Genomic DNA, 20,304 nt, shown 5'->3' with positions numbered 1-20,304 from the left:
GAGGTTCTCATTGGGCTAAAAATCAAGTGTTGGCAGGACTGCCTGCCTTCTAAAGGTTCTAGCTTTTTCCACTTTCTACGGGCTTCTTGCGTTGTTTGGCTCTTGGCCTCTTCCTCCATCTGCAAAGCCAGCCGTGGCCAGGAGAGCCTTAATCACACTGTAGGACCCTGCCTCTGGCACGGCCACACCCTTTCTTCCTTGTAAGGATGTTTGTGATTGTGTTTGGCCCACTGTATAATTCGGGATAATTTCCCCATCCCCAGATCCTTAACTGTATCACATCTCTGAAGTCCCTTTTCCCATGAAAGGTAACATATTCACTGACTCCAAAAATTAGGATGTGGACATCTTGGGGACCAGGGGGGGAGGGGGGCAGCGGGGCTGGTATTCTCCCATCACACAAGGTACATTAGTTGCATTATATTGTATAATAAATTACCTCAAAACTTAGTGGCTTAGGGGCGCCTGAATGCAGTCACTTAAGCATCCAGCTTTGTCTCAGGTCATGATCTCCTGGTTTGTGTTCAAGCCCCGACAACAGCTCAGAGCCTGGAGACTGCTTCAGATTCTGAGTCTCCCTCTCTGTGCCCCTTTCCTGCTTGTGCTCTCTCTCTCTATTTAGTTTATTTAAAACTAAATAAACATTAAAAATAGTTAAAAACAAAAACAAAAAATTTAGTGGCTTAAAACAATTAATATTTATTTCCTCACAGTTTCTCAGGGTCCGGAGTTTGGGAGTGGCTCAGCTGGGTGGTTCTGACTCAAGATTTTTCATGAGGTGCTGCGGTCAAGTTGGGAGCCAGACCCTCCGAGTCTATAAATATTTGAGGGACCTGGGGGACCCACTTCTCTGCTGACTCTCGTGGCTGTTGTTAGGAGGCCTCACTTCTTCTCCACATGGGCCCCTCTGCAGGACTGCTCAAGTTCTACACAAATGGCGGTTGGTTTCCTCAGAGCACATGACTGAGGGGAGAGGGAGGAGGAAGCTGCAGTGCCTTTTGTGACCTAGTCTCAGGAAACACACCCATCACTTATGTACTGTCTTAGAAGTGGTGACTAAGTCCAGCCCACACTCAAGGGGAAGGGAATTAAGCTGCACCCCTTGAGGAAGAGAGCAGCAAAGACTTTGTGGACATATTTTTGAACCAGCAAGGGGGCAGTGAACCGAGGCTCGAAGTGCTGCATGTATTCAGGGAGCCACCACTAGACTGGGATGTAAAGGTAGCTTATCTGGGGAAGAGAAGCAGGAGAAGAAAGACTGGAAACTTAGATGAGGTCACAGTTTCTTGTGTCATTGGAAATAGAAGACGGTGTCTGTCGAGGTTGGTCTCTAAGTATCTTTTTGCACCTGGATAGAGACTCATTTGATTTGAAGGACTGAATAGTTATCATATTCAGAAAGATACTGCAATTCAAGTATGTTAGCTTTATAAATATATGATTTGTGAACTATCTGCCATAGTTGAAGGTCACTTATTACAATTAAAGCATCCTCCAGTGGCTGCTCTTACATTTGATATTGAGAGCCCCCCTCAAGAGAAGTTTGGCTTACATACAGCATCACTGAGCTTTGCCATTTCCTATTTTTTGTTTACTTTATACGAGCTTTTTATATGTACACTGACGTGGAGAGGACGTTATAAACTCCCACGTACCCACCACTCAGCTTCCGCCATTACCTACCTTTTCCCATTCTTGCCACTCATCTCCCCTGGAGTTTACGTGTCCAGATCAGAAATGGGCTTCACCTAAGTGTCCATCAACGGACGAATGGATCAAGAAGATGTGGTTTATCTATACCATGGAATACTACATGGCAATGAGAAAGAATGAAATCTGGCCATGTGTAGCAACATGGATGGGCCTTGAGGGTGTTATGCTGAGCGAAATAAGTCAGGCAGAGAAAGACAAATATCATATGTTTGCACATATAGGAGGATTAGGAGGAACTTAACAGAGGACCAAGGGGGAGAAGAAGGGGGGAAATGATGGGAGAGAGGGAGAGAGGCAAACCATGAGAGACTCTTGAATGCTGAGAACAAACTGAGGACTGATGGATGGGGGGGAGGGGGGAGATGGACATGGAGGAGGGCACTTGTGGGGATGAGCACTGGGTGTTATATGGAAACCAACTTGACAATAAACTATTTGTAAAAAAAAAATTTTAATTTAATTTAAAAAAAAACAGAAATGGGCTCCAGTCCCAAAAGAAACACCAGTAGCTATTATTTCCAGAGCAGATGATTTCTCATCTTAAATTTGTTTCACCAATTAACCTAAAAAAAAAAAAAGTTAATTACTGGAGGTTGACTGAATCCTGGTCAGCATCTCTTCTGAATGTTGACATGAGCCACTTAGCTTTGTCCTTGTCCAGTGTCCCAAGGGGTCACTGACCCAGGTGTTAGTATCTCCTCCAAAACTTCCACACTTTGCTGGGCCTCAGTTTCCCTCATTTGTAAAATGAGAGATTTTAAACTAGATGGTGCTTGTAGCCCTAAAACTCTAGACTTTGGAAACATTTCCTGTTTCCAAGTATGAACCTGAAATGGGTAATTATTAAATTACCCAGGGCTCTGTTTAATTGTGGCATAACTTTATTTTGGAGAGAAGCTTTCAAAGAGTTGGCTGCTGCTCTAGGCATCATTATAGGGCCATTGGATTTGTCATTGGCTGCTGTCCTTGAGTTAAATGATGACTTCATTGGGAAAGAGAAACACACCATAGAGACCCATTCTCCCATACGCCATACTTGTTTGGAGGGAGATAATGTTGAATGAATCTATCTTTTAGAAACCCTGCTTCTGCTATGGAGACTGAAATTATTCCTTCCACATCTATATTTGAGCATCATCCTAAGCATAAGGCACTGCTGGATAAGAATTCATGGGAAAAGGAAGCACCACCACTCACCATGTGACCAGAGGCCTGTTGTTCTAACGCTGAGTGTGTCCAGCCAGTGTGATATTGCCTGTAAAAAATGGCAGCAGTATGGCAAGTGTCTCTTGCCTATTAGTGTTGGCTTTGGTACCACATCCTCTATCCATGGTAGCCTCCCATTCATGGGAATGGGAGCTCTGCTGCTCACTCCCCAGTCAGCAGCTCCCTCCCCCAGCTCCCTGCCCCTGGTGTGATCATTAGACTTCAGGAAAATGTCAGATGGCTCAATGTCAGGAAAAGGATCTGTGAATTAGTGGAGGATTTTGAGCAAGAGAGGAGTGTGGAAATGGTAGCCGCCCTAGTCTGGAGCCCAGCTGGGCCAACTCTGAGTCTTGTGTTTCCCTCCAACTGGAGCCCCACACTTCTGAAAGGCTGATTAAGTTCTTGGGTCTCTCTGAGCATCTCCTCTGGTCCCAGATTCAGTGATGGATTGAAGATTCAGTGCATGAACTCTGGACAACCCCAGATTCCATAACTGGTGGTGTTGACTGGGGCATGCAGGGTTTTTAGATGTTCCAACTTTTCTTCTTTTATTCGCTTCCTTGTCGCCAAATACGTCTTCTGTTCCAGTAAGTACTCCAAACAGAAATAAACCAATCTAATGTCGCTGTGAGCCTATGAGTCAACCTCAAAACAAATGATCATTTTTTTACTGTTGTGGTAAAAACTGGGAACAAAAGTGGGCTTGTGGGGCAGAGCAGGAGGAAGGGCCAAGTGGGATTCCCAGCTTTCTGACTTCGAACCTTACATGGCCTGGTCTTTGTTTTCACAGCCCAGCCCGTTCTGTATTGGTGTGCCCGCAACATGTCTTTCTGGAGCAGCATTTCATTTAACCTGGCTGTCCTGATGAACCTGCTTGTGGCCTTTTTCTACCCATTTAAAGGAGTCCGAGGAGGTACCCATATTTTTTTTGTTTCAAAGAAACTACTAGAAGCAGCAAGAAGGTTATGACTTGCATCTTAAATAGGATCTCTGGAAGTATTGGTGCAATATTAGGGGATCTCAGTTACCCATTTTCGGACAAAGATGAGATTACAGCTTTTACCACAGGTTTAGGTTTAAATCTTGTATGAAACCATGTCAATTTTGTGTCCACATTTTCTTACCGGGAAGGAAAGAGAAGAAGCTATACACTCTGACACCTGTAAGAAACAGTCTCAGTCAGTCTCCTTGTTTTATATATTGGGAAACTCTTGTTCAGAGAAGTTGAGAGATTTAGCCAGAGCTGCAGAGCTCTAGTGGCAGAGCTAACCCTAGAACATAGATATTTTGTTGTTCACTCCAGTAGATTATTTTCCCCATACTGTACTTAGAGAATTAATTTCAGGCTAAAGAATTTGTAAGGCATGTCTGAAAAAAAAAAAAATATATATATATATATATTTTTTTTTTTTTTGGTCAAGGGGCTTGAGGAGACGGCTTTTAAGAGCTGCATGCCATCATTCACACAGTAAAACACATCCATGATCTTCATGGGTATCCTCTCTGCCCCCTCTCTCCTTCCAGTCCCTCGGCATGTGCATTTTACATAGTTCTCTGGGAACAGACAGACAAATCAGGAGGGCCATTTTTCTCTTTGTGGTTCCTCCATTTGCTTGACAGCATTCTAGAATTATTCACACTTCTGGGCTTCTGGGGCCCAGCAGAAGCCCCTCTCCTGTTACACATCCATGACCCCTTTTCTGATACTGTATACAGCCTCTTGAGAAGTCTCCTTCTCAGCTACGTTTTTCATCAGACCTACCTGGAAGCTCATCTCACATATGTAACAACTGACCAGTAGCCACCTTTTGTGAAATACAGGGAATAAAGAGCCTAAAAGTAAGATACAAAAACTATAGCAGCTCCAGGCTTAGCTCTTGAGCCTAATAATGCAGATGTGTATACATGATGAGACAGCATGTCTATACTTAGTCTTTTTAAGGTCGTTTTGAAAGTCATGACTTGTTCTGTGATGCTTAGGTATCCAACATACCCACTTGAGGAGTTAGCTTTTCTGCTTGGCCTTCAGTTAAATTGAAATCTTTGTTTCAGTGATTCTTTTCCCCCCCAAAGCACTACCTAAACACAAGTCTGGGGGTATTTTCCTTATGACCATGTCAGGGGTCATAAGTGCCTCTGGGTGAAAAGATGCTGCAGGTTCACAGGGCTGTGAGGTTTTCTTTGAGGGAGCGTGTGCCCAGCCAGGCTGTGGGTCAGCAGAGGTAAGAGTGCAAAATACTCGGAGTGACAGAGCTTAGCTCTCTTTCCATCTCAGGAAAGTCGTCATGCTCATCATAACCGATTCTTCAGCCATTACTTTGGATGTGTTTTCCTTTATTTCCATTTCATTAAAAATCAATAAAATTGATTTTTTCAATAAAAATCAATTTTTATTATACACCTTGACAGTTTTCTTCACTGGTCATTTGTGGAAATGTTCAGGACCTTGTGTGAAGAAAGGCACTTGATGGCTCCCCTCCCCTTACGTGACAAGCCTTGTCCAGTGGAATACTTGATTTACAAAGTCCAGAATCCCTGGGTGGCAGCTTCAGTTAGTCTTCCTGATCCTTCTTCTTTATTAAAAGTACTTAAATTGACCTAGTCGCCACTTGTGAAACCTTGGTATGAATTAGGAATTCCCTGTATAGTTCAGGGAAAAATAGTGATTGACCCAATCAGGATCTCTGGGGCATCCTGTTTCTTGCCTACACAAGTTCAAGACACAGTGATGATATGATTGTTAAAGGTCCTTCCAACTGTAAAGTGGTGATCTGGCTGATCTGTAGTAGTTCAGACTTTCTGTTTTGGCAGCATGGGCTTTAGAAACTTCATGTGGATGGGTTAAGTGGAAAGCATAATTAGCTCTCCCAGGAAAGAAAGAGATTCATCTGACCTCAGGAAGCCTTTTCCATTATAGTGACTGAGCTCACCTCAAACACGTCACTTCACTCTCAGAGAGATGTATTTTTCTCTTGTAAGACATGTTGGGGGCATCTTCTATACTCACTGCTAACCATCGTCAAGAGGAGGGCTGTATTAGCATTGCCTCAAAATAAGATCAGGTTGGTTACTTGAAAGTGTTTCTTTGAGATTGGTATTTGTTCATGTCAAACCCTAAAACCAGGATTTCCAAAATGTCCCAGTTGAATGTCCCCCTTTTTATGAGTGCTAAAATGGCTCTGTGGCTTATTAGGCCTCTGGCTGCCAAGAATACTGGTGGCCTTAAAAGCTCCTTTTCAAAAGTATCCTTTCCCCCTTTATTTCAGAACTGATGAGTCACACAGCCTTTGGAAAGCATGAAACCTGGGCAGATTCACATTCTTTACTGAACTTGTGAGCATGCTATGATGATCAAAGCAAATATAATACTGCCTTTTAAACTTTCATTTTTGAAATTTTCAAATAGATACACAAATAATAACAGTTAATACACTGCCATGTATCTGTTAACCCAGGTTTAACAACTACCAGCATTTTGTCAATCTTGTTTCATCTCTTCTCCAACTGTATTTTGAAAGATTTTAAAGAAGTCTAGACATCTTGTTGTTTTGCCCATAAATATTTCAGTGTGCATCTCTAACTTCTAAGAATATTTCAAAATATGTATAATTACCATAACATTATCATATCTAACAGAACTAACAGTAAATCGTGTAATAGCCTGTCCATATTCATGTTTCTCCAATTGTCTTAAAGATGTCTTTCTATAATTGGTTTCTTAAAATCTAGCATTTTTTAACACTGCTTTTATAGTCGGGAGACAACAGGTTTTTATTTTGGCCCCTTCAGGATTTGGGTACATCCACTGTACTGGTCCCATTTATTACGCCGAGATCTTGAGGTGGTTTAAGAGGGCGAATATCTTTAATTAAAAAAATTTTTTAATGTTTATTTATTTTTGAGAAAGAGAAGGGCAGAGTGTGAACAGGGGAGGTGCAGAGAAAGAGAGGGAGACACAGAATCTAAAGCAGGCTTCAGACTCTGAGCTGTCAGCACAGAGCCTGACGCAGGGCTCAAAACTCACAGACCACAAGATGATGATCTGAGCCAAGGTCAGACACTTAAATGACTGAGCCATGCAGGTGCCCCAGATGGTGATTAGACACTTAAAGAAAATGAAAATCAGTACACGGACTGGGAGAAAATATATACAAAATATGTATCTGACCAAAGGCTTATAGAATACATTAAAAAAACTCTTAACAATTCAGTAATAAAAAGACTGCTCAATTAAAACAAAGGGCACAAGATTTCATCAGATATTTCACAAAAGAATGCGCAACAGCACGTAGAAAGATACTCAACATCAAATGTTAAAAAAATTTTTTTTAAGAAAGGGTGGGGCACCTTGGTGGCTCAGTCAGTTGAGCATCTGACTTTAGTTCAGGTCATGATCTCACTATTCATGGGTTTGGGCCCCACGTTGGGCTCCGTACTGACTGCCCAGAGCCTGCTTCAGATTCTATGTCTCCCTCTCTCTCTGCCCCTTCCCTGCTCATGCTCTGTGTCTCAAAAATAAATAAATGTTTAAAAAAAAATTTTTTAAAAAGATACTCAACATCAGTAGTTATCAGAGACATACGAGTGAAAACTACAGTGACATACCACTAGAAACCCACTAGAATGACTACAATCAAAAATACTGAAAAGATAGATGATGAAAAGAAAAGAAAAGGAAAAGAAAAAAGAAAAGAAAAGAAAGAAAATACTGACTCTACCAGGTATTGGTGCCGATGTAGAACAGGTGGAACACCCACATACTACTGAATAATGCAGTCATTCGTGAAAACCGTATGGTTGTGTCTTAGAAACTAAAACATATCTTTAGGATCCAAATATCTATTTCCACGTATTTGCCCAAGGGAAACAAAAACTTATGTCCATTCCCAGATTTGTACCTGAATGTTCCCAGTAACATTATTTATAATAACACAAACTGGAAACAACAAATATCCGTTAATTGTTGATTGGTAAATAAATTGTGGTATATCCAGATCATGGCATATTACACCAATAGGAAGAATAGAATACTTAATACACAAAATAACGTGACTAAATCTTAAAAATTTGCTAAGTGAAAGAATTAAAAAGACTACCTACTAGTAGGATTATGTTCCCATCTTTATGAAATTCTGGAGAATGCAAAGCTGTAGTGACAGAAGGGACATCAGTGGTTGTGTCGGGGTGGGAATGGACTAGCTGCAAAGAGCACAAGGAAACCCTTTAGGGCCATAAAAATGTTGATTGTGCTGACAGTTACCTGTGGTTCTGTGACTTTATAAACTGCCGAAATTCATCACATTATAAGCATAAAATCGGTGGGGTGTGTGTGTGTGTGTGTGTGTGTGTGTGTGTGTTTAATTGTCAGTTAAGGACCATCAACTTCAGAGGCTTACAGACTCCAGCCATTTGCACTGCCACCTTAGGCAAGACATGTAAGGCAAGACTCGGTTTCCTCCAGGGTAAAGTGAAGATAAATTGTTAAGCTGGGTGTGAGGATCAAATAAACAATAACCGACCTAAAGAGCTTACTGTGATACCTAACCATTGTTGCATGCACACGAAGTGACCTATGCCTCAGTATCCATGTCTTACTAAATTTCCCAAAAGCTTCTGCCTTTCTGTGCCCTTTTCTAATCAGGTTTCCCTTTTGAAGGATATCACAAGGGAAGAAGGAAGTGGCTGGGAGTGGGGGGAACAGTTTCTAGAGAAAGTGACTCGGCGGGCATGGACAGATGAACTAGGGCAGCCAGCAGGCTCGTGGAAGAGCTGTAACTCACAAGTGTGTCTCTTTTCTGGGTGGGGCTTCAATCCCAGCAGTTCTGGAGAAGTGAAACTCCTTTATATAAGTGGCCTTAATCATGTAGTGCTGCTTGTTTACATCTGAAGGAGACTCAAAATGTGACAGCATTTGAAATAGGGTTTTATTTTTTTTAATGAGTGTTTTACAGAACTATATTTTTAGCCATGTTGGCTCATGTTATATAACTAAGCCGTCTCGTGGGACACTCTAAATAGAACTTGAAATAGCAAGAGATGACAAAAACTGGTATAAGCTCTTTGACTACAAGGATAATCTAATTGTAGGATGATGTTAATGATACGGAAGTTGCCTTCCTCCTTCCCTTGAAGAAATCTGATTCAGGCAGGGGACCTGCAATTTTCCTTTGCGTCCTTTTAATAGAAATTAGAAGTTTCGGCTTCTAGTTCGTCTTCCTGAAGAGTGAAATGTGATACATGTATGGGTTTTATTGATGGAACGAATTCATCTGATGAGTGCCTCCTGGGTGCCCAGTGCTTCCTTCAGGGAACTTTGAACCTGTTTGGGGTGCAGTTAGGGTAGGGGCAGAGGGGAGAGAAAGATGGGTAAACTGACACCCAGAAAACGTGTGGTATACGGATGACCAGGATGGGGACTGAGAACACAGAGAGGAAGGGGCATCTGGCGTAAATTTCTGAAGAGGAAGGCGGTGAGGAAGAGTTGATATCTCAATGAAGACCTTAGATGAATAGGAAAGGGAGAAAAATGTCCCAGGTAGGATGAACATGGGTCAAGGCTCACAGGTGAGAAGACATGGGTGTGATGGGTTATGTCTGGGGCAGAGAATTAGAGGTGAGACACTGGACAGTAAGGCCAGTTTGTTAATTGAAGAAAGTCATTAAGCCCATTTTGGTTGGTTGCCTCTTACTCGGTGAAACGCTGATCTCTTAGAGCCTTACCTTGTCTTTCCAGGAACACTGGAGCCACACTGGTCAGGACTGCTGTGGACAGCCATGCTCATCTCTCTGGCCATTGTCATTGCCCTTCCCAAGCCCCATGGCATCCGGGCCTTAATTGCCTCCACAATTCTCCGGTTGATATTTTCAGTTGGATTACAACCCACGTTGTTTCTTCTGGGAGCTTTCAATGTAAGTATAATAGCTTCATAGCCACTTGCTTGTTTACATACAAACAGGAATTACTCCCATTCTCGTTCCCAGAATCTTGGCCTGTGCTTTCAGAGCAGAAAAACACTGTTCGGGTCAGCTGTTAAAATAGCAGAAGCAAAAGTGGTGTGGGTGGACACCTCCCTCTCAACCTTCTCACGGTACAGTGAACCTCTTAATCTATTTTCTGGGCATTGACAGTCTCCTTTTTAGGGAAGATCCCTCTCAGAAGTAAGGCAGGCAGAGGGAGAACAATTGAGATGTAAATTAGTTCTTCCAGCCAGGTCAAAGGTTTGCTGGGACGGGAGATTTTAGCCAGTAGAAGTCCATGATCAAATATCAATACCACACACCCACTTGTGTGAGGGCCACGCAGAACCAAGAGAAGAGGCAGGAGGAATTGTTCAAACAGAAATGGAGCAGGTAGAGAGGTGAGCAGAGAATCCGTTACTTCAAAGTCTGTGGTGACGTTTGGAAGTGCTCCTTCACTGCAGCTGATGCCAACCGGCCTGCAGGGGGACTTCTTAGGAAGGGGAGGCAGCTGACACAGGACCATAAATCGGAGAGGTTTCCTGGTGAACGGAAGCAGAAAGTTTGGACATGTGAGGCGCTCTGGGGATCGAAACTCCTTTCCAGAGGTTTCTGCCCTGATCGTATAAGGAGGCTGAGGTCACCGTACAAAAATGGAAGTGATGTAACAAAGTAAGATTAATGTAGTAATTCCGTGCAACAGTAAATGTCCCCAAGTGGATATTCAGATGGCAGAGGCAGCAAGGACAGGAGGTGAGCAGGGACCACTTCAAGCCGATGAAGTCCAGGGGCGAGGCAGGGTTGCAGCTCTGTTGTGAAGAATAGAAAGGACAGGCCAGAAAGCAGGGATGGAGAAGAGCATTTTCCAGGAGGCCCCACAGGCCCCAGCAGTGGGGAAGGCCCAGGACACTCTGGAGAGACGGCCAGCAGTAGAGCTCCCCTCTGGCTGGTTCAGGGAGGGACACCTGGGACCTGATCCCGGTACAGGTCACCGGGGCGCTGAATGCCCTTAGGCCTCATCCTCCAGCTCAGTGCCTCCAAAGCATGTTCCAAGTTGGTAAATCTTAGGTGAAAAGGGGGCTCCATGATCAAATCAGTGAGGGAGAGGCTGCGTTAAAAAAATTAAAGGGTTTTTACTCTAGGAGTTCTGAGAGACTTTAACATGCATGATAAGGGTTAATCTCTGACAAAGGGAAGCAGTGTATCTGTGTTTCCTAAACTTACTGGCCCACATTTTAAGTATCACGTGGAATTAGTGTGGTAGAATATAGGTTGGGAAACTCTATTCCCAGTAGTGGGAAATGACTCAAGTTTTTCTGAGCAAAGAAATGGTATATACAAAGAAGTATTCTTGGAAAAATGCCCTCAAGTAGTGGCATGTGATGTGGAATCCAGTGGGAAGGACTGGAGGCAGGTGGGCCACTCTTCTACAGGCCAATAAGGTATGACTGTCTTGACAGGGCAATGAAGGAGCCAATTCCAGCTCCACATCTTCAGTCCCACATGACTAGGAAAACAATGAGGCACCGGACCCAAAGGAAGGCATGCAGAGACCTAGTTTTCAGGGTGAAAATGTACTTAAACTGTTGACTTACTAGGCTTGAGGTGACAAAGCAAGTCATTGATGTTAGCTGTGGCATTTGGAAATGTACGAGCAGAGTGACGAAGACTCTACAGAGGGGACAGTAGGTATCGTGCAGAGGAAACCACTTAGGACGGAAATACAGAATAAACAAGTAAATAAAAAAGGGAAAACTCAGTAGTTCGGAGTTGGTTGTCCTATATCCACGGTCTAGTTCTGTGTTTCTGGCCTTTGATCATTCCACAGTTCTCACTTCTTTAACATAAATCAGTTGGGGAAAAGACTCAAATTAGACAATTAATTACCATCTCTAGTCACATTAGCTGGGTGGGGGGGAGCTGAAATAACTAGCATAAGTGTTCAGAGTGAACCAAAAAAGGGAAGCGCTCACATGGAGCATGTAGAAGACGAAAGGGTGGCTTGGGGCTGAGAAGGAGTGCTGGCACGCAGGGGCTGGCGAGGCGGGACCGGGTGGTGTCCTGGCAGCCAGGTGCAGGGGGCACAGGCGCGGGGGCAAGGGGGGCTGCTGAGCCCGGTCATGTTGCAGGCGCTGGGATTAGGCGCTAAGGGCAGACTGACTGCTGCATGCGCCCTCTCACAGTCTTCTGGACGGGGTGGAGCTGCTATGGTGGGGAGGTGGGGCAGGAAGCCAGAAGTCAGACTCATTAAGCAGCGTCCCTCGGAGGTGGGGGCACCAGACCAAGACCGTGAATATGTATTTGCTGTTGAAGCAATAGAGGCAAGCAGGGCAGACATTGTTAAGGGGCTTGACTGGATTCAAGTGAAGCGAATTGCTCTGCTGAGATGGCCAGAGCCGGGGCATGTCTGAGGTCCTGGAATGTAAACAAGAGCATGGTTGTTTCCCCTCTCCCCACCCCATCAGCACAGATCATCCAGAGCCAGTGATACTCTGTCGCCCTATGAAAGATCCTGTACTACAGATAGCTAGAATATTAGACAAAAACAAAACTGGTAGACTGTTTATCCTGTCTGAGAAAGCCTAACGTTCTCTGTGGGTGTTGGCTCTCTCTCTTATCTGATTGCTGAGAAGCTCGCTTAAAGTGACCCACCAGATTAACTGGCAGAATCTCCCTAGCACCTATGGCCAAGGGAGCTAGGGTAGCAGAAGATGGTTTCACCAAGTAGATCCGACAAGCTTTCTCTCCATCCTTCTCTTGATTCAAGTTTTTCTGTCAACATGTTGCTAGAGACAGCGTTCTGGGCATGGGGTTTTCTATTCGAGGTGGGACTATAACATACAGTAGATCAACCTCCAGTTACAAATGTCAGAAAACCTAATCCATGCCGGTGTACGCAAAGGAGAAAATGCATAGTTTCACGTGACTGAGAAAGGAAGCTGCTAGCTTTAGGTGCAGATGAATACAGTTGCCCAGACAGTAGTGCCAGGATGCAGTTCCATCTTTTGGGTCAGCAGTGATTGTACTCTGAGGCTCAGTGGTATGGCAAGATGGATGCCAGCAGCTTCAAAGCTTACTTTCTCTCAGGTTCAAGGCCAGAAGGAAATAACAAAGTTGTCTTTTGCTACAGTCCCAGGATAGGTCTCAGTGGATATCATTAGTTCCGTTTGGTCATGTGACTATCCCTGAACCAATCCATATTGCCAGGGAAGTATGATATTCCAATTGACTGGGATGGAGCCCTGCCCAGATTTCAAGGACTGATAGATGGAAAGGGACAGTTCCCCCAAAGAAAAATTCTAAGTTACTCCCAGAAGAGGGGGCAGAGGTACAGAATTCATCCTGAAGTCTCCCTTACTTTTTTTTCCTCAAGAAAATTCTTACTTCCCCTATGAATTAGGAGTAATGAAAGACAAAAACTGTCTGCTTCTCATTACACTGCAACCCTTATAATGCCTAGAACATAACAGAAATTCAGAAAATGCTAATATTTATGCTGATCACTGGGTTTATAGATTGAGGTGACTTCTGTGTTTGACTAACTCATATAAGAATGTTAGAAATGATTCATATCTCATTTCGAAAATCATAATTTCAGTATGTGTTAATTTTGTTTTTGTCATATACAAATGTCACTTGATTACTGTTGCTTATGAAGTTATTTGACTACCACATAATTTGAAATATGCCTGAAAAGCAAAGTAATGATAAGAGTTAGATCTGCAAAATGGTTCTTGGCAGGTTTGGTGGGCACTTGGGTGCAAAAAGGAAGCTTTGCTCGGGCATAGTTGCTAAAAGACCATTGCATGAAAATGGCCCTCAGCTGTCACAAAGTCTGAAGTTCAGCATGATCCGTGCTTAGATGGCTTTCCTGTCATTATTCTCAGGTCTGCAATAAAATCATCTTTCTGATGAGCTTTGTGGGCAACTGTGGAACGTTCACCAGAGGCTACCGAGCCATGGTTCTGGATGTCGAGTTCCTTTACCATTTGTTATATCTGCTTATCTGCGCCATGGGGCTCTTCGTCCACGAGTTCTTCTACAGTTTGCTGGTGAGTTCCTGGTGTGGAAAGATTTTACATGTTGAAAACTGGGAGTGACCTGTGACGTGTGTCTCATCACAGACCCCTCCTTTGGCTGGTGATTGGTATGTCTGGTCTAACATGAGGTCACATGCCTCATTTAGGGGATCTGGAGAGGAAAGCTCCCCAGGGAGCAGAGCAGCTAGTAGGAGAGTGGGAAGTGTGGGGTCATGATGCATGTGTGCATGTTGGACCTTTGACTTGTCAGTGACAGACAGTGACTAGAGTCTGGATCAGGGGATGTTTCCTCCACGTGCATCTATGTTTGCCTTGCTTTCTTGGACTCAGCCAGCACTTATTGAGGAGAATGTTGAGACCGTCATCTTCTGATAGTTCTCAGGGGACCCACTTCCCAGAGAGAACATGTAGTGATGGAATAAGAGTAGGAACTGTTTTCTAAGTCCCTAGATTCATGACAATGACCTCAGTAGATTTATTGGTCCAGGAGACCTTTTCACTGGAAGTGATTTTGTTCCAGTCTGAGCCAAGGGATTAATGTCTTGATACTCCATAAAATGAGTTGTTTCTATCACCTTCCTCCTGAGCAGGTTTTTAAATTATAGACCAAATATCTACTTATTCTCCTGTTATTAGAGGGAATCTAGACCGGTAGCGTTTTAGATAAGAAACCTTTGCCTGTACCTACATCAAGTGACAGGAAGCATAAAATTGACCTATCCCCCAGCAAAACCATCCATAAAGGGACTAGAAGTATTAAAATGTTAGTGAGGTTAAAAAATGATCAAAGCCTAAGTGTTGACTCAAAGTAAGGGACTTAACTTGCAAATAGCAGAGCAAGGAAAGATCTGGGAGGTGTCCTCCGTGTGGTCTCTGGGCTGGCTGCTTAATTGCTCTGTGCCTCAGTTTCCCCACCTACAAAATGAGAACAAGCTGTCCCCCTCACATGGCGGTCACGGGGATTATGTGCAACTGTGCACGTCAGGGCCTTAGAATAGCACTACCACACGAGAAACACTTCGCAATTCTAGCTATTATTACAGTCTTTGTCATCGCTTACTTCCTCTGCCATCCAAAACCCCATAAAGAATTCACCATTCAGGTCATCAGGATTAGCTCATTCCATTAGTGGTAGATGTTGGCAGGCGAGGGAAATGGATTCTTTTACCTCATTTTAAAATAGGTCTGGCTAGACTTTGAGGTTTTAGGCAAAGAGGTCTCTGGATGTACTTGCGATGGCCATTATGGAGCCTATTTTGGTCACTCTGTATCAGAAATCTCGAGAGCCCTGTGCATAGTTGTGAGCCCGTTTGTCTCCTGCAGTGATGTCCCTGGATAAGGATGTGGTTTTTGAGTCAGGGAGACCCCAGTCCTCCTGGGCATGGAGGCGGAGTTCAGTTGCAGATCTCTCCCTTCCCAACTGAGGGATCTCTCCCAAGAGACAGGCGATTCTACATTTTATGTCCCATTGGCTTCGTTTCCTTCTCCATACATTCACGTCCTCTCCTTTTGGTCATTTGCAATGCCAGCCAGTGCCAGCGCCAGCGCCACATGTGGGGATGTTGTGGTAAGCCAGACTGATATCCTCCCTGCCCTCACAGGCCTCATGGTCTGGAAAGTCATCGTTACTACCATTTACTGAACATTCACTGTGTGCTGTTCTAATAGAGTTTGTCACGGCGACTGCAGAGGTAGATAGTATCTCCAAATTACAGATGGTGAAACTGAGGCTTGGTGAGGTTAGGTGACTTACCCAAAGTCACCCAGGAAGTTGCCAGAGACCAGATAGTAGCTTAGCTCTGTCGACTGCCCAGTCAGCTCTGAAGCACAGCCCTGAACCTGCTCCGTGCAACTGGTATCTCACAATGCAGTCTGTACTCTGATGTCGCAATGTAACCCTGAGCTTCCAGGGACACCTGAGCTCAGTTCCCTTGTAGAAAACGTACTAGCATCAAACTAGATTGTGGCTACGTGCCTCTCGTGTGTGCTTCTGGGCCTCGACTTGTCTCTGACCTCAAGTGACTTATTACTTTTGGTGTCAAAAGTGGTCTTTAATATGTTTACTGAGAAGTACAGACAGAATACTGAAACCATTCAAATCACTCCACAAGTAAGGCGAGCCTGTGACAGAGGGAGACAGACCCTCGGCAGGGAAAACCCACATGTCTGGGGTTGTGGAAGCACCACGCCAGCAGGCCAGAAAGGCACAGTGGGAGGGTGGGACCCCTGGACTGGCGGAACCTGGTCTCAGGCCCGCATCCAGGTGAATCCTTAGAAAATATTAACACCCTGAGACAAAAATGTGTGAAGTTCATAGATGGGCAGGAAACAGAAGAAATCCATATGGTCAGTAAACCCGGAAGAATGTTCATCCTTAATGCTGAACAAAGACCTGCTAATTAAGACAGCAGTGAGAGACTGAGCTGTGCCTGTGATGTATGGAAAGGTTCAGAGGCGTGAGCAGGCCCAAGCCTCATGTGGGGGCATCTCAGCAGGCACCGTCCTCTGACAGCCTGGACTCTCCAGTGCAGCCTTTCTGGAAAGCAGTGGGGCGGTGTAGTCTGTTAGAACATTTAACCCGACAATTCCCTTTCTCGAAGTTCTCCAAAAAGAAATAACTGGACAAGTATGTATAGAGGCAAGTACAGAGGGTTCATCACAGTGTTGTTTTTAATGGCATGCAATTGAAAACATCTTGACTATTTTTAAAAAGTAAAATATTTTGGTTAGGTAAACGGTGGTCTTTCCATGCACTGATATTCTAGGTGATTATTTTTGACGTGACAATGTTCATGATTTCTTGGTAAAAGAGGCTGACTGTATGCCAGTATTATGGTGTATTATGTAGGTTATATTTTTTCTAATGTAATAAAGGCAAAAGGAGAGAACTTGAGTCAATGTCTATAGTTGGTGGAGTTACTGGTGATTTTTGTTCTTCTGTTTGCTTTTCTGTGTTTTCTAAGTTTTGTCCATTGAACACGTGTAATTTTCTAATTAGAAAATAGTTTTTCCTTTATAAAGTAATGCATATCCATTGTTTCAAAGCCAGAAGGTATAGATGAGTAAAAAAAAAATCACTTGTCGTGGTGGCCATATAATCTTAGAATTCTTAGCACACCCCTCCCAAAAGTGTCATTTTTTGATTGTCTGAAGTTGCTCTCACTTGCTGCTTCATAGTGGCTTGCTGGAAAATATTTAACCAACGTTAACAGCAGCATTAGCCTTTTATACTCTTAAATTGGTGAAACACCTCTTCCTTGCTTCCTTCCTTTTAAGTACCCTCCTTTACCTGGTGCCCTTCATGCAGGTCTCAGGACACCGACTGGTGTTATGGAAGCAGAAGGGCTAATTGACCAGAAAATGAACTCAGATGTGAAACTATAAATTGGAAGGGACTTAGAGATTAGCTATTTCAGTCTGCTGATTTTACAGATGAGGAAACTGAGGTCCAGAGAGGTTACAGAGCTGGACCAACATCTTGCTACAAATTAAAAGTAGAGTGAGGACTCAAACCCTTGTCCCCTGACTCACTTAGCTGTGCAGTCATTCCCCAAAGCCATGTAGAGGCAGAACCTTCAGAAAATCCAATCAATGTCAGCACAGAGGCCAGATCAAAACTAGCTCTCGGGTCCAAGAATTAGCCCACAGAGTTCTCCTCCCTGTCTCTGTATTCTTCCTTCAGCCAAATAGCTGAAAAAAACCAGCCATCAGCACCTCCATACCTAGAAACACCTATAGTCCAACTTCTTGCACAGAGCAAGTCTCTTAGCATAGGGCAAGCTTAGACTGTGAACCCACAGTGCACTTCAGGGGGTCTCTCATCCTCCCCTAGAGAGATGGGAGAAGTTTAAGCTTCCTCTTGTATTACCACCACCAGTGACCTTGCCAGGAACTGTGGGACCTTGGCCCAGTCCCTTCATCAGGAAATTATAATTACCATTTACCATGAAACACTCAGCACATAAGGTTGGCCGTACAGGATGTACCATACACATTATATACATCATGTAGCTTTTGTTCACTACAGCTCTCTGTCCTCATGTCTGTAGATGAGGAAACGGAGGCTCAGAGGGAAGGAAAAAGGACCTAGCCCGCTGCTGTGATGTCCTGTGGTTGAGCTAAGATTTGCACCTCTTAACTCCAGAGTCCCCGCTGCCTGCACTGCCCTGTTGGGTGTGGCCTTCCCCGTGAGGCTCTGAACCTCAGGAGGACAAGGACCAGGGCTTGCCCAGTCTGGCTTCCAGAATGCCCCGCCCTTAGCGGAAGTTCACTAAGTACTCCCTACATGAACGCATGCTCATCACTCTCCTTGCCCTTGCCCGCTGAAACTCACTGGTACCACCCTGTATTTGCTCCTTCCCCAGCACCTCTAAATCACTTGAAATTCCAACTGCTTCCCACCCTCCTTTCCTATGCTTATATTCTCCCAAGGCAAGTATAAAGTGTTAAGATAATAGTAGAATACTTCTGAGTTTTTAAAAGGGTAAATTCTCTATAAGTCAAGTTGTCATTATGAAATACATAATGTACATACATACATACATACATACATCTAATGTAGAGGCTTCTTAAAACCATCCCCTCGTCTTCTTTGTTTTTAAAGCTTTTTGATTTGGTATACAGAGAAGAGACTCTGCTTAATGTCATTAAAAGCGTCACTCGCAATGGACGGTCCATCATCTTGACAGCGGTTCTGGCCTTGATCTTGGTTTACCTGTTCTCAATAGTGGGCTATCTTTTCTTCAAAGATGATTTTATCTTGGAAGTAGACAGGTTGCCCAATGAAACAGCTCTTCCAGGTGAGTTTGAGTCTTCTCATCTTTTTTTAATGTTAAAAGAATATTTCTTAATTGTAAGTGAACTAAAGAGAATAATGATTTTAGCAATATAGGTATCTTCCCTAGCACTGAGAGCATGAATTCTCTTTTTTTTTTTATGTTTATTTTATTTTTGAGACAGAGAGAGAGCTTGAGTGGGGAAGGGGCAGAGAGAGAGAGGGAATCACAGAATCCGAAGCAGGCTCCAGGCTCTGAGCCGACAGCACAGAGCCTGACACGAGGCTCGAACCCACAGACTGTGAGATCGTGACCTGAGCCGAAGTCGGCCGCCCAACCGACTGACCCACCCAGGCACCCCATGGGAGCATGAATTCTGAATAGAGGGCTTAGTCCTCATTTTATTCAAAGGGTGTTAGGGCATATTGAATCTTGAGTGGGAGTGTCCAGAGTCTACACTTAATTTATTCCGTGAAATCATATATTCAACTAATATGACTTATTCAAAAACAGTTTGACCATATACCTCAAAAGATAGGAGGGTGCATCCCTCTGGCTTGATAAATCTACTTCTAGGAATTGATCCTTAAAGGAAAAGTTCTGCCTGTGCATGCAGAAATGATGTGTATAGAAGAATGTTGATTCCATTGTGAAACTGGAAGCAGTTTAAACATGGAGTGTTTCATTAGAATGCAGACCCCGGGGGTGGCGCCCCTGCACTTAGGGCACATCTTTATACACCTTCAAAGAAAAGCAACCATAAAGATGTGGTGGGAAACTGCAGAATGATAATTATAACAGGATCTGTGTATATTTTTTAAAAATTAAAAAGCTCACATATGTCCTTTAAAATAAAGCTCACATAGGTCCTTTACAATATGGAAAAATATACCACCCCCCAGCAGTGGCTGTCTCTGGGGCTTGTTTACTATATGCATGTTTGACAGCGTGTATTATTTTTATGTGGAGCAAGAACAGTTTTGAGAATGAAACAAAGTGATTCTATACTTGAGTGAGTGATACTCAAGGGTTCCTTGGTGTCAGTTAAAATATTTTAATACCATTAAATGAAATGTTATTGATTTTTTATCAGGTAGCCAGAGGCCCTGAGTCCAAGGAACAAAGTAGAATTATTATCACCGGCTAAGCCAGGCAGCCTTGTTCTAAATGCTGCCTTCTTGGCATGTAATTCCAGCTTCCAAGTTGACACTGAGTGAAATTTCCTGCCAACCATCTTAGGGTTCTGAACTAAACTGGTCTGGACCTTGGATTTCCGCTCATGCCTGCCGATGCTTTTCTGTGCAGACTTGGTGTAAATCTTGCTGAAGTCTGTACGCTCAGTAGTATTTATTGAAGAGTTTCAGCTGTGTGTCTTTAAAGTTGGAGAGGTGCTATTTAAGTGCGATATTTCTAGTAAGCCTACAGGAATTGACATTTCTGGCTTCTTTCCCATCCAGATCACCAAATGAAAGTGTAAATTACATCTCTGCCTTGAATTTATATGCAGGAATGTAGGGTGTTATTTATGTAAAGAATTGTTTAATCAGCCGTGAATTGGGGACTTCAAACATTTTAACCATATGCTGCCAGATTGTTCATCATAAAATTTCCTC

The 20,304-nt window shown here is 43.6% G+C and overlaps 1 protein-coding gene across 5 annotated transcripts in view; it reads left to right on the top strand.

Annotated features, from left to right (window-relative positions):
* The window catches only part of ITPR1 (inositol 1,4,5-trisphosphate receptor type 1), a 330,213-nt gene that overhangs the window by 277,897 nt on the left and 32,012 nt on the right, over window positions 1-20,304 (top strand). For all 5 annotated transcript variants that reach the window (XM_039240300.1, XM_039240303.1, XM_039240301.1 and 2 more), the window contains 4 exons: window positions 3,710-3,832; window positions 9,653-9,828; window positions 13,764-13,928; window positions 18,520-18,715. In XM_039240300.1, coding sequence (XP_039096231.1) covers window positions 3,710-3,832; window positions 9,653-9,828; window positions 13,764-13,928; window positions 18,520-18,715 — 660 coding nt within the window. The remainder of the gene's footprint in view (window positions 1-3,709; window positions 3,833-9,652; window positions 9,829-13,763; window positions 13,929-18,519; window positions 18,716-20,304) is intronic.

The sequence above is a fragment of the Hyaena hyaena genome, unplaced genomic scaffold (assembly GCF_003009895.1).
Source record: "Hyaena hyaena isolate Hyena2069 unplaced genomic scaffold, ASM300989v1 scaffold_172, whole genome shotgun sequence".
Taxonomy (NCBI): domain Eukaryota; kingdom Metazoa; phylum Chordata; class Mammalia; order Carnivora; family Hyaenidae; genus Hyaena; species Hyaena hyaena.
The sequence above is the reverse complement of the archived record's forward strand: the minus strand, read 5'-3'. Positions and strand labels throughout refer to the sequence as shown.